We start from the raw sequence: 13,864 nt of genomic DNA, 5'->3' as shown, positions 1-13,864 counted from the left end.
GATGATAGGAAGTCTGCATGGGTTTGTGCAGCTGTTCTGACAACAATAGAGTGGTGTAACAAGTGCATGAAGAATTTTTTTTTGACTGGAAAGGAAATGCATATTTTTCAAATTGAATATATGCATTCATAATTATTAGAAGACCTGCTTATTCTGGTTAGCGTCACAGAGAAGTGGATCCTCTCCCAGCAGCTAACTCAGGATGTAAGAGAGGTGACATGAGGAACGGATGTTTTTAATTAATTTGACTAGCGTTATGTTTCTGGGGGAGTTAGAGACAATCTCACACACACTCAGCACAAAGCTGCAAACATGCACTTTGTAGAGAAAAATTTAGATTTAAACCCACAACCTTCAACCATGGAGGGGTGGCTAGCTCTGTTTGAGCCTATCCCAAAATGAATCCTTCAACTTCAGGAATCCACTTAAGTCCTGTAAGGTATTTGTCCCTTGTTTGCAGCAGTCCTGCCTTTCTGGCAGATGTTTCAGGAGTTTAAAAAAACAATAATAAAAAATCTATAGAAGTTACTGTGTTGGTGCCTTTAACGTTTGCATTCATATCTGAGAGATTGTAGTGAGATTTACTAGGACAGAGGTTTCATTAGTATAAAGCTTTGTAAAAACTGACAAGGGCAAATTGAATAATTTGTCAAGAAATACTGATTTACTGTAGTTGTTCTCACACCGAGTGGCTATAATGGTGCAGGACTGGCTGTCAACGAAGGTTGTAAGACAACTAACAGACAATGGTCAAAGGTCCCAGAATCCATGTTTTAATTATAAGGGTGATGTGTGAGATCCACTGGATTTGTTGGGAGTATGAGACACTAAACCACGTGTCAAACTCATGCTGTAAAAATTACAGCATGAAAGGTGACTTACAAATTCCCAAATTTATTAAAACTTTTTTCTAAAACCTGGAAAATTCTCACAAATTATCCCATAGAATACTGGGAAATTACATTGCAAATGTTGTGAGAAAATTAGTTGCAAATTTAAGTAATTTTGACCAATTGCTTAACATTCAGGATATTTTAAGTGACAATATTTCTTACACATGAACATGCAAACGGGGCACCACACTTGTGCTTTTTTTCCTTGGCCCACTGGCCCCTTGAGATAAAACTGTGGCCCTTGAACTAAGATGAGTTCGACAGCCCTGTACTAAATTTGAAAAACAAAAAAAAACATTATTGTAAGTAATTTCATCTTGAGGGACGACTCACTTCTCAATGATCTGTTATGACTTTTCCTAATTTAAAGGTTTAATAAAGAACTTGCAAAAGCTCATGCCATATGTGCCATGAAAATACAATCAACAAAAATATCTGTGACTGTATTACTAGACCTTTTAGGACATTTAAGGAACTATTCTTCATATGTTACATGAGTGAACTCAACAATTAAAGTCTTACATTTAAAACAAAGGGCATTCCAAACTGAGTTTCTCTCCCTAAACGTATTCTCTACATGCCTTTGTAGATTAGACTTTCATTAAAAGCAGAACCAAAACACTTAAGGAAGTTTTATTTTTGTATGAACAAATGGAGAACATTATAACAAAAAAGAGAAATGTAACACACAGTTTGCTTAACATGCTGTCAGGTAAAAACGCATCACATTTACAACATTATTCAATTTTGGCTTTTCAATGTTTTTGGTCCATCCTGTAACTTGGGATCTTGTAAAAACCATTTGTGAAACAATCTTTACACTGATTGTTAACAAAGTCACGACTACACCCGTTTGGCACAGCGGCACCAACAATCCACATGCTTCTCAGCAGCTGCCATGAGAAGATCGAAGCCCCTCCCAGTCAGCAGCAAAGTCATTGCACTTCATGTCGATGGCCATACAATTTCATTGCACAATATAAGTAAGTTTTCTAAGTAAAAGTTGTCACAAGTGTAGGATGGCATGACATTTACAAAGAGACATTTCTAAAGGGCAACTTGTCCTCCAGGCTCCTCCGAATCTCTGTCTGCAAAAAAAACCGTCTCTTCTGCATTTGCAGAAAGCTTTAAACCCTTTTTCTATTATTATTTTCTTTCTCCTGATCTCTGCAGAGACGATCTACAGAGATCAGAGAAAACTTTGGAATGCAAGAGAAAACTTGAATTTTAAAAGGTATGTTTAATCAGATACAAGCTGCCTCTTATCTTTCTCTCTCAGTGCTACATTTTCTTCTCTCGGCTTCAGGGTTTGGCCCCCATTCCATCAGCGTCCCAGTGGCAACTCCATCCAGATGGCCTGCGGCCCCTCCTCTCCTCGCCCTGTCTTCTTGGATCATATCAGGGCATTACCATCTTCATCTCTGTAATTCACACTGGCCACCAGCGGGTGATGCCGGACTGTTTTGCTGCTCCACTTGTGAGCATCCTGCAGCCCGGGCTCCAGAAAGTACAGGCACGCTCCAAAGCCTGCCAGCACCAGAACTGACACCAGCAAGTAGAGTGGGACGAACCAGTCCAAGAACAACCACGACATTATGTCTGTCTGTCTGGGTGGAAAGGAATGGAAAAGAGGTGGAGGTGGTGGGAACATTGTTGAGAAGATTGGGAGGAAGGAGGGGAAGAGAAGAAGGAATTTTGGGGGAAAGGGAGGATGTGCAGAGTTACTCTTACAGAACAATACACAACAGACAACAGCAACCATTTCTCTTTGTTTTGCAGCATTGTTCTGTCAGCTGTGAGGGAAAGAAGTCCCAACACCATAAGGGACGAGCAGACACAACACGAGTCCCTCCAGAGTCCTTATCAATTAGACTTTCTAAAAATAGTGCATGGTGGTGAGTAGAAGAACGCGTGCTGACCTGTGGGTGCTGAGCTATCAGTCAGTCGTTGCTCTCCAGGTGTTTGATGGTGACACTGCAGCAGTGGCTCAAAACAAGCATCAGACTCTTTCTGCAGCTCCGACTGTTGCACACGAGGCGGCCAAAATTCATCCTCCAGCTCCTGGCTCTGACGTAGAGGAAGGGAGGGGGTTGCCATGACAACGTGGCGGATGATGGCTGAGAGGATGGTAGGAGGGTAACTTATATAACTATAATCATGATTTTTTTGGGGGGGGAGGGTGTGTGTGTGTGTGAGAGACAATTAGAGGAGGACAAGCTCTACAGATGTCTCGATGCTCACTTTCTGCTCGTCGCGTAAAATCAATTCCACTACATTTGACACCAAGGCCATTACACATTTTATGTGACATTGACATTGAGAGGGAGAGAGAGAGTGTGAGGGCGCCATAATTGTGTTAACTGCTCATTTCATATCTGCTCTAAATGACAGCAGCTGCAGTGCCTCAGAAGTCTTTAAAAAAGATGTCACCAGCTTAATGGATGGAAGTTTTTTTTTTTAGCTCATCTTTGGCACGGGAACCAGAATAAAAGTGATAAACAGCCTCGTTAAAACACATCGGCTTTAAATGAAGGACTGAAGAAAACAAAGAATGAGTTGTGGCCAACAATGTTGAAAAGACACATTTAATATTTTTGTGCGAACGGCAGGTGATTTTAGTAGCTCTTTCATTCCTTTGCTGTGTCTCTGAATTTTATTCATCTTCGATAACTGAAAATTCCATATATTTACCTTTTAATGCATCACTAATTTTTTTGGAAGCAATTATTAATGATATAACCGTATCGTCACACATATCGCTCCATGACCACATGTTGTGTTTTTGACCACTAAAAACCCCAATCAAAAAGAAACAACAAAAAACCTATTATGATTCTTGTATGTTGTTGCCATTATGTATTTATTTTCACACTAAGGTTTTTCTTTCACCAGTGCGTCACCATTAAACAATACTCTCATTGTGAGACAAAAGAAATCAACACCCATGGTAAAAACAATCGAGTATTAACCCTGTGCATTTATATAGAGTGCTGTGAACGAGATCAGTGCTTCTTTTATTTACTGGTTAAAAAACAGCACAATTCAACTGAAAAAACAAACTGTTTTTCTGACATGATAACTGTGCGTGCGCTCGGGTACCAACTAATCTGTCTGCTGTAGCGTCAGCACTTTTGTTCGCAGGAAGTCAGAAATTAAACCAGCGACAACTTCAGGGTTGTTAAGATGAACGTGATGGTTGCCTGGTACAGTCACCACCGTGTCCTGAGAGCGGGAGAGATAAAAACACACACTGAGTAACAGTCTGCCCACCTCAGGGCCCCACAGACTATTGATGTTTTTAAACAAGGTCTAGAAACTTTTTACAAGAGCATTCTTCTAATTATGTTTTATTGATTTTATTCGCTGTCGGTTTTATTATTGCTTTTACCTGTTGAATTTAAATTCTGGCCCTGTCTCTGCAGCACGTTGAGATTGCTTTACAGGTTAAAGTTATTATTATTATTACGTTATAGTAAATAAATCTATAACATGGAATGGGAAAGCTAGAATCAGATTTTAGTCATTTTGTGTATTTATCTGTAATTTTGGGAATTTCTGCTGGCATTTTGTTTATTTTACGAGTTTTTGTTATTTTTTTTTTTTCCAGTGTGTTATGTTTGGATTTTGTTTATTGTCAATCTTTGCCTTTTTAGAGTTTTTCCAGTATTTATTGTGTTAGCATTGTGTGTTTCTTAAATGTCATTTTGTATATGTGTTTCGGTGGTTGTTTTGTGTATTTTTGGTTGACATTCTGTGCATTTTGCTGTTGTTTTGTGTGTTTTTGGAGTTATTTTGTGTAGTATGTTGGGCTTCATATTACTTCCAATTTCTTGAATTACAATTTTTGGTGGGTTTGTCTTGGGGGCTGCGTGCCAGATGCCCATGTCTGGTGTAGTGGTTGATACTTTGGCTTTTTCCTGATGTCCGCTGGGATTCTTCCGCAGCTTGTGTTTGCTTCCTGTATGTACCATTGAGCCTGAGCCAGCTGTGACCTTGTCGACTGTGCTTCTTCCTTTCCTTTCTTCAGATACTTTCATTACCGACCACTGCAGACTGAAAACTTCTGCAGGAGCTTGTGTTTGGGAGACGATTTGACCCACTTACCAAACCATCACAATGGCCACGGTTACATGATGTTTTTTAATTCAGAATTAGTTATTCCGAATTAAATCATTCGGAACTAAAGTGTTCTGCTGCGTGTTTACATGGTAATAGTAATTCCGAATTGAGGTTTGAGGAAGAGAGATAGGAGCTAATCACAGGTAAGTAAAGCCCAGTAAAACTCCAGAAAACAATAACCAGGAATAAATAGTTGCTCCCTGGTAAAGATAGTAGCTCTAACAACTGGTACAATCATAAACTTGGTGATATTACAGCCTGTGCAGAAGTATGGGGACGCATTTCCTCCGTCTCCGGGTCTTAGTGTCTGATGAAGCCTGTTGTCTTGATGTTTATGCTTCTGTCCATCCACTCTTTTCATTATAGCCAAGTTTTTTAAGACTCTTATTAAATAAATAATTAAATAAACAATTTTTAAGGTTAGGTTTAGGGTAAGGTTTAGTCTTAGTCACGTGACCTAAACTGGCCAATGACTGACCTATCACCTGACCTATACTGGCCAAATAGGGGCGCTGCGTACATATAGAATGTCAGTATATTGATATGGCAACCGTACGGATAACCACTGCCTTAAATGTATAGTCTCGGCTCTAGTCCGGGCCACCATCTTGGATTAGGTCATCACCAGCGCGTCATCGCGGCAAGTCGCGCATGCGCAGAACGCCCGGAATTAACTTAAAGTGAAATCAAGTGTTAACAAGATAGAGGAATTATTTAATGCGGAATTTAAATATTCTGGAATAAACCAGCCACCTAATTTGGATTTAAGTTTAATTCGAAATTAAAGTAGCAGGAGGAATATAGGTGTTTACAAGGTCAGTTTAAAGAAGAATTAACTTTTATTATGCTTTAAAGAGGAATTAAAGCTCCCATGTAAACGTGGCCATTGAGCTCACCTCCTTCCATCTGCCCATTTTCCAGCAATTACTTAGAGCAAAAGGTTCACTGGCTGTGTTCTACAACCCACTCACTCACTCACTCTCATTGTTTGATGGCAGATTGATGGTCTTTATCTTCTATGTGGTCATATATGGAGAATTTAAAGATGAATGATTCCGAAAGGGTCAGTGGAAGTGCTGAATTTATATTCCCTCAACACAAATTATACAGGTATGGACTGAACGATTTACGGCAAATTTGCGGTTGACCTCATTTGGAGACATGATTTATTGCTCTGGTTGAATGATGGAGTCCAGGCGAGGCATTGATGATTTTATAAAAAAGGTTTATTATAAAACTAAATAAAAAAAAAAAAAAAAAAAAAAAAAAAAAAAAGAGTATAAAGATGGACAAAATTAGAGACCGCCCCGGGCGGACGTCCGATGATCGAGTGGCCCACAGTTCTAACTCATCACGTATATTCCCCCTCAGTCCCCCTCCCTCCTCCCCCCAGGAGATAAAGAGGACAGAGGAGGTGAAAGAAGAGGGTGAAAAGAGATCATATCATATCATCTTATCATATATTTATGCTCCGGAATATTCAACAGACTGGGACTTAATGAGATGACGAGGTAACGCGTCAACAGGTGTTGGTAATGAATGCTAATCAACAGTAATCCACATTCATACCATCACATTAGCTAAAAGCTGAATTAGGTTCTTACAAATCATCAACTTAGCCAAAATTAAATGGGATAAAATATTGTTATCTTGTCATAATATTTTCAATTTAAATGTGTTAATAGTTTAAACCAGAGGTGTAAAAAGCATTTTAGTTTAGGGGCCAAATACGGCGGGCCGCAGATTATAGGCGAGGAAAATGAGCATTTTCAACATTAATGTGCCCTAGTCTGCACTTCTGTACGCCACTGACAATAAGTTACAGATATCAGTCCCTGTTCAATTTTTATTTAATTTAGGGAAATGTAGTGGAATAATTTGAAGAAAATTCCACACAATGATTCATTTTGTCTCTGCTGGCTAAATTGCATGCTCAGAAAGCTTTTAAAGCAACTTTAACAGGGGTACAATGGCCACGATCCAGTTTGATCTCAGCTGGGCCAGAACAGAAATAATCCCTCTTTTTGAAGGAAAAAGCAGAAATTCAAAATTGCGGTGCCGCAGTTTGCACTTTCACATCTAAGAGTAATATCATATAATAAATGTTAAGCAGTTGGTAAAAAATTACTTAAATTTGCAACAAATATTGTTAAAATCTGCAATGTTATGGATAATTTGCGAGAATTTCCCAGGTTTTACCAAAAAATTGTGATCCAATTTTACTGTAAATAATGTAGCAGGCCACTGCAAACTACATCATATTTTGGTGGAGATGAAATCATCTTAAATCTTATGAAGAGTCATATTTCTGCTGTAACTTTAACTTATGGACAAAATATTTGTTCGGACCAGACTAGATGCTCTGGGCCTCGAGTTTGACACACGTGGTTTAAACAATCACAAATAAATTAGTGAATGTTTTTCTGAGACTCATATATTTAGATTTTTGTGTCAAACTCACGTTTCTGTCAAGGTAACCTTGGACAAGCGCAGCTTTGGATTTCTCCTTTAACTTGAGCCCATAGCCGCTTTCCGCTCTGGAAAAAAGCAATGATAGTCATTTTCAGGATGTTCTGCTGTTATAAAGTCTTTTCCTCACATTTCTTACAGAATAAGCAGGACAGGGCCTTGAATATTTGACTGTAACTCCAGACACTGCTCCAAACTCTGCTGCTCAATGTGTTTCTGCACAAAAGGAGCAAAACACATGGACACACGGAAAACTAACAGGAACATTAGCAAAGACTAACTCAGGACTCACAAAATTAACGCGCAGATCTCTGGAGAACACAAATCCTATGAGGGATCAACACATTTAGATGGCAGCAGAGGACGACTCAGATGAAAAATCAAGGGACGGCATACCTCCTTCAACTGGAGTCAGACCTCGATGCAAAAGTGTGTGTGCAGACTGTTCAGATAGTGTGGAGTTTCCAGCCAATAGTCTGGAGGAAAAAAGAGGAAGGTCGGTCACCTATTAGTGGGTGACCTTCATAAAGGGAACATGTGCTCCATGTTAATGTGTCAAACAGGATGAGCATGAGGATTCTGAACATTTAACAGGACCAAAGTGTAAGGTATATATGCTTAAATGAATATGCATCTGAAAAATATTAATCAAATCTTAACATTTCAATCGAATAAAAGAGCATAAAATACTCTGTGAGCTCTGAATCTTATACAAAAATAACAATAACAATAATAATCTATATAATAATCAACAAAAATAAATTGTTTGACCAACCACGGCACTTACCAAACATAATTTCCTTTAAATCTGTAAAATCCTAGGTGTCTAAAACACATTTTCTTGTGGATCAACAAATGAAACAATATTAAATACTAAAAAAAAAAAAAAACGATCTTATGAAGAGTAGGTTTTAAGGTGCTCATTATAAAAGACTGAAGCACAAAAGTGAAAAAAAAAAAGATTAAACCAGATCTTGTCAAATTCACTGAATAGAAAATATATTCTAATTTACATCAATCATTTACAACAAACCCAAATGCTTTGTTTTTTTTTTTGTAAAATAAGAAGATTTTAATCAACCCTATGGTTGTGAATGAAGCTGCTGTTCAATACCTTTCCACTGCCATCTCATGTGTGTACAATTTTTGCTTCTTCCCAAACACGCGCTCAAACTGTATCATCTCGTCCATCCCGTACCGCATTGTCGAGACCAGATCTACCTGCAGAAAAAAAAAAACCACATGAACAAGAAGCAGGAACACACACACACACACACACACACACACACACACACACACACACACACACACACACACACACACACACACACACACACACACACACACACACACACACACACACACACACACACACACACACACACACACACACACACACACAAGTTCCAAAGATACCACATCATATTTGCACCAACACGGCATCAGTTTAGATTGACTTTCCTGCATTGTGGTGATGAGGAAAACATACTTGGTCTGTGGAAACGAATCCATAGGCGTCCAGTAACACGGTGGCATTCACCTTCTCAGGAAACAAAGCGCTGAACTGTGAGAGAACAGTGAGGTGCCACGATGATGCAGGTAAATGTATGTGATGCTTAAAGTGTGGACACAATGATGAGGAACATGTGATGAATCTTAGTTACCATGCCAGCAATAGTAGCACCTGCAAGAGAGTCAACCAAGATCACAATGTCATTTTTACTGTAAGGAAGGAAACCGTGATACATTTAAATTATATTGATTCATGTCTGTTCTCTAAAGCAGTGGTTCTCAACCTTTTCAGCCCGTGACCCCAAAAATAAAGGTGCCAGAAACATGAACGTTCAAGAACAGTCAAGTGGAGACAGGGCCATGTATAAGGGGGAATAAAGGGGAGCTTTTAGGGCCCCATCCATTAAGTCAGAAAAAATATGGTCTATTGTTCTATGAATCTGTGATAACCACATTTATTTATCTAAATAATATCAACTGTTATCCAGGAAGTTTAATATTATTTGGGCCATAGGATATAAGTCCTTGTTTTAGTCAAAAATAAAATGGGTTGAAAGGGACCAAAAATGGGTGGTAAAATGTGATTTTAAAAAATACATAAATTGGTTAAATGTTGCACATTAGAATTGCCAAAAACGGACAGAAAAGGTGGTAAAAAGGGTTCAAAGTGTCAGAAATGGGGGGAAGGGGGAGGGGGTTGGGGTATTGCAAAAAATAGGGCATGACAAATCACAAATGTGATTAAATTGGCAAAAGAATAAACATGAAATATGCTGAAAAGAGGTTAAAAGTAGGGATGCCCCGATACAACTTTTTCACTTCCTATACAATACAGATATTGCAGCCTTGCGTATTGGCCGATACTGATCCAATGCGCTATTATCATGGATCATACATACTTTTATTGCTAATCTCTCGTGTGAAATGTTAGAAAAGGCTTTATCAAGTGATGTTACTCAACAGAGAACAACAGTCAACAATTCAAGTTCACCTCAGTTATTAGGAAAAACCATAAAAACTTATCGGAGCGCTTATATCGGCGTTTTTAGATGCAGTCCAATAAAATCCGTGATTTATTTTCCGGCTGATATCGGGCCGATATCCGATATCAAAATCGGATCGGGACACCCCTAGTTAAAAGTGGCAATAGTGTGTCAACATTTGTGACATTAGGTGAGAAAAAGGGTGGAAAAGGTTTATAAGTGCCAATGTCTTGAAAGTGGAGAAAATGTGCAGAAAAGGCATTGGAATTTGATGGAGAAGTGGCAGAAATGAGTGTAATGCAGCAAAAATGCATTAAAAGAAGCAAAACTATGGCAAGAAAAAGTAATGACAATATGTTAAAATATTGCAAGTTTAGTGCAGTTGCAGAAAAACTGTAAAAATAAGTAAAAATGGGCTCAAATTGTAAAAAAAAAAAAAATCTGTTTCTTGAAGGCATCTGGCAACCCCCCCCCCCACCCAGTGTCTCGCAACCTGTTTACTTGTCTTTTTTAAATAGTGAATATCCAAACTAAACAGAACTAAAACGCACTTTGTCCTTCACGTCATAAACGGAACAACAAAAGGACTTTTTCACAACTTTGTTATTGTCGTTACACATTAATTAACCAACACAGTCATGTGACTTACCCATACTGTGACCAACGATGGTGAACTTTGTCATGTGAAGGGCTGTGGGTGGGGTCACATTAAATATTCCGATTACATTATAACATTATTTCATTATAAAATGGATGACATGAAACATCTGGTTCCACTCACCCTCAGTGACTCTGTGAACATCTGCTACATAAGCATGGATGGAGTAGTCGACTCCAGGAACTCGATGTGAGGAGAGTCCGTGACCTGCCAGATCCACGGCCACGTATCTGCACTCTGACAAGTAGCAGAAGGAGAGAGAGGAGAATGAAGCGGACCTGAAAGAGTCATGTCAGTGTTCAGTCCAACAAGCTGTCACTTTCTATCTCTGCCTGCAGGAAGGTCACAGACAGAGCAGCATTTTGGGTCTGAAAAGGCTCAGCCATTACACAGACAGGGACATGTGGAGAAAAATCAGAGTCTTCTGTAAAAAAAAATAAACAGATATAAGGATGTAAAGATTAATCGTGAGGCAGTTAAAAATCCATTCAAAGGTGTCACGGTTCACGTCGATAATCTGAAATTTAATTGCAGTACTTTAAAAAAAAAAGTTTTTACAGCAAAGGGTGCTATCTATTTAGAATTGGAAATTCAGGATGCACCACCGTGTTTTAAATCAGAAGTGTGGAAGCATTTTGGCTTCCCAAAGACAAAATGAAAGAGGTGAGAAAGAACGAAGTTGTGAAATCCAAGGTCAGATGGTCTCAGAGAGGAAAGGGAGGAACAAGAGAGAATGAAAGCCATAGTTTGTTTATTTATATTATTTCTTTGATATGGGATCTGTCCATTGTTAGGGCACAAAATACATTTTCAGTTGCACTTTTAAAAAGAAAAGGAACTATTATGCAGTATTGCATAGTTTACTGTAGAGCCAGAATTTAAATGAATAGGCTTCTTCTTCATTTGGCCAATGAGGGGCGCTGCGTACGGATAGAATGTCGGTACATTGATACGGCAACCGTACGGATAGCCACTACCAAAAAAAAAAGAAGAAAAATCAATACCCAATCGTGATTAATCGATTCAAAACATTATTAATTGAAATCGATTCAGGAAATTTGCCATGATATCGAGCTCTACACAATAATGTTCAAATGAGTAATTTTCCTGCCTCACATCTGTGACCCACAAATGCTTCTGGACTAAAAGGAATTTGACACCCCTGGCGAAGGTAATTAACCTTGCCTGCAAGATGGATGTTCACTAACACCAGAATCCATCTTGTACTGTTCCCGTCTTGCCTTTCGAATCTGAACTGAAACTGTTAGAACCAATTATGAGGCAGTGTTGTGGTTTAGGGCGGGATATCCGTTTGTGACGAAGGCAGAAGCGCTGAAGCAAAACTGTTGCATGCGCAGTTGCAGGGAGAGGAACTAGTTGGGCTACCGCTATTAGCATAGCTCCGATTCAAAATAGAAAGATGTCGACGCAGGAAGATGAACGTGTGGAAGCTGCTATAAACTCAGTTCCTTTTGAAACAGCAACAGCGAGAGGCGCTTTGTGCATTTATGGACCGTAAAGATGGCAAAGCGGAGCCGTGTTGTTGTTGTAGCAGCGTCTCTGCTGCGCATGCCGATGTCATCATTTGCTACCGTGTGACTGGCTAAAACAAATCATGGTGGACAGGCGATTCGTCCAATCAGCGTCAAGCATTCTGTTCATGTCCCTCCCTGGTTCTGAAAGGATTCACCAGATACAGACCCAGATCGATGTGGAGAACTCGAGTTAGAGGGAGGGCTACACATCAATCTGGCTCTTTCCAGGTTAGTAGGTAATAAAAGCAAGGGACAACATGTTTTTACACAGGCCCCTAAAAAATGTTCCATGACCTACTTTTGGGTCTCCACCCACCCATTGAGAATCCCTGTTTTATAGTAGAAAGTGTCTGAAGGTACGTTAAATGTATCCATAGCCCCCAGACTATAGACACATTTCTGGAGCTTTTCTACATAAGCGCAATGTGCCTGTATCATCACCGTGCTGGGATAGTCAAGTGATTTAAGGTGCTGCACTGACCGCTAATTTGGGTTTCGCTGACGTGGGTTTGAATCCCATTATTGATAACATTTCATTTTTTTCTAATAATTAATTTTTTAGGGTTTTCAGGGTTTTTAGAGATTTCTTTTCATTTCATTTATTCTTTTTTCATGGTAATGCAAGATAAAATTGGTACAACAATGCAGCAAACACAACAATAATACATTCCATGAAAAGAAGAACAGGAGTAGGATGAAGAAAAAAATAAACTCCTACCCCATTCTTAACAAAAACGTTACAAATTAGATGGCCTCACCGATGCCAAAAGATAACAATAGCCCAGAACAGATGTAATCAACTTTCGATTTTAACAATTTTCTCTTTTTTGTTATTTTTTATATTTTATTTCTCAATTATTATAAATGATTTTGCTAAAACAACAGTTGTTGTAAATTTAACAATTTTCACATTCATCTTTATACAAGTTAAGTATGAGTTAAGATAAAGTTAGAGTTAGGGTTAAGGCTAAAATAAAAGGGTTAGCGGGGTAGCTAAAAATAAATATGAGCTAAAAAAACAAATGACGGAACTTTAAGTCACGTGGTGCACCCATCACGTGACCAAAACTGGCCAATGAGGGGCGCTGCGTATCCATAGAGTGGCAGTCTACGGATACGTTAAGCCACGGCCTTCATAGTTAGTTGTTCAGATGCTAACACCGTGTGGTGAGTGTTACCTTTAGGCAGCAGAGGAATGAGTGGGTCGAAGGATCCACAGTTATCAGCCCAGCCATGCAGGAGGAGGACAGGAGGACCGGCCCCGGGTCCCCAGCTCTTCCCCCTGATCTCACCCCACGGTACAGCAACACAGAGCTCTGAGACCGGACACACCGCTAAATCAGACTAGCACTAAATCACACATCACAGCTTCGTCTCAAACAAAGTACAGCAAATCACACGAGACTTTACAGAGTAAAGCTGTATGACAGACTTGAGTGTAAAACACATTTTACCTTCTGCAGTCACCGTAGAAGACATAATAACTCTTCATTAAAAGCTTTTTAGAGGAATTAAAGCGGAAACTAAGTTGCTACATTCCTGAAAACAATTAACCTTTGGAGTCGAAACACAACAGAAAGATTTAAGCTGTTCCATTGGCTGTTTAAATGAGAAACATTAATACTGACCAATCACACGAAAGAGGGGCGTGTCTTCCTTCTGTGTTTTGTCCCTCTATGGCAGGGGTCTGCAACC

The 13,864-nt window shown here is 39.2% G+C and overlaps 1 protein-coding gene across 3 annotated transcripts; it reads right to left on the bottom strand.

The window, feature by feature from the left end:
* Positions 1-1,510: 1,510 nt before the first annotated feature.
* On the bottom strand, positions 1,511-13,756 carry LOC114454505 (serine hydrolase-like protein). 3 transcript variants are annotated; one of them, XM_028435149.1, is made up of 13 exons: positions 13,624-13,756; positions 13,348-13,485; positions 10,758-10,871; positions 10,626-10,667; positions 9,146-9,165; positions 8,971-9,045; positions 8,596-8,702; positions 7,878-7,957; positions 7,774-7,808; positions 7,621-7,697; positions 7,474-7,549; positions 2,813-4,115; positions 1,511-2,500 (listed from the first exon to the last, which is right to left on the bottom strand). In XM_028435149.1, the coding sequence occupies exons 1-12, from the start codon at positions 13,646-13,648 to the stop codon at positions 3,996-3,998; spliced, it is 909 nt and encodes a 302-aa protein (XP_028290950.1). In that variant the 5' UTR covers positions 13,649-13,756; the 3' UTR covers positions 1,511-2,500; positions 2,813-3,995. The 3 variants fall into 3 exon arrangements, with proteins under 3 accessions (XP_028290950.1, XP_028290879.1, XP_028291021.1); XM_028435078.1 differs by having other exon boundaries at positions 1,511-2,496; XM_028435220.1 differs by having other exon boundaries at positions 1,511-2,492.
* Positions 13,757-13,864: the final 108 nt, after the last annotated feature.

Source organism: Gouania willdenowi, chromosome 1 (genome assembly GCF_900634775.1).
Source record: "Gouania willdenowi chromosome 1, fGouWil2.1, whole genome shotgun sequence".
In the NCBI taxonomy this organism is placed as follows: Eukaryota; Metazoa; Chordata; class Actinopteri; order Blenniiformes; family Gobiesocidae; genus Gouania; species Gouania willdenowi.
This window is presented reverse-complemented; position numbering and strand designations above follow the sequence as displayed.

What these genes read in the sequence shown, in the direction of transcription:
- LOC114454505 (XM_028435149.1), bottom strand. Translation starts at nt 13,648, where the DNA reads ATGTCTTCTACGGTGACTGCAGAAG. An exon ending in GTGCTACTATTGCTGGCATG is followed by an intron (nt 9,046 to 9,145) that starts GTAACTAAGATT and finishes GTTCTCTCACAG; the next exon opens with TTCAGCGCTTTGTTTCCTGA. An exon ending in AAGGTTACCTTGACAGAAAC is followed by an intron (nt 4,116 to 7,473) that starts GTGAGTTTGACA and finishes TCCCGCTCTCAG; the next exon opens with GACACGGTGGTGACTGTACC.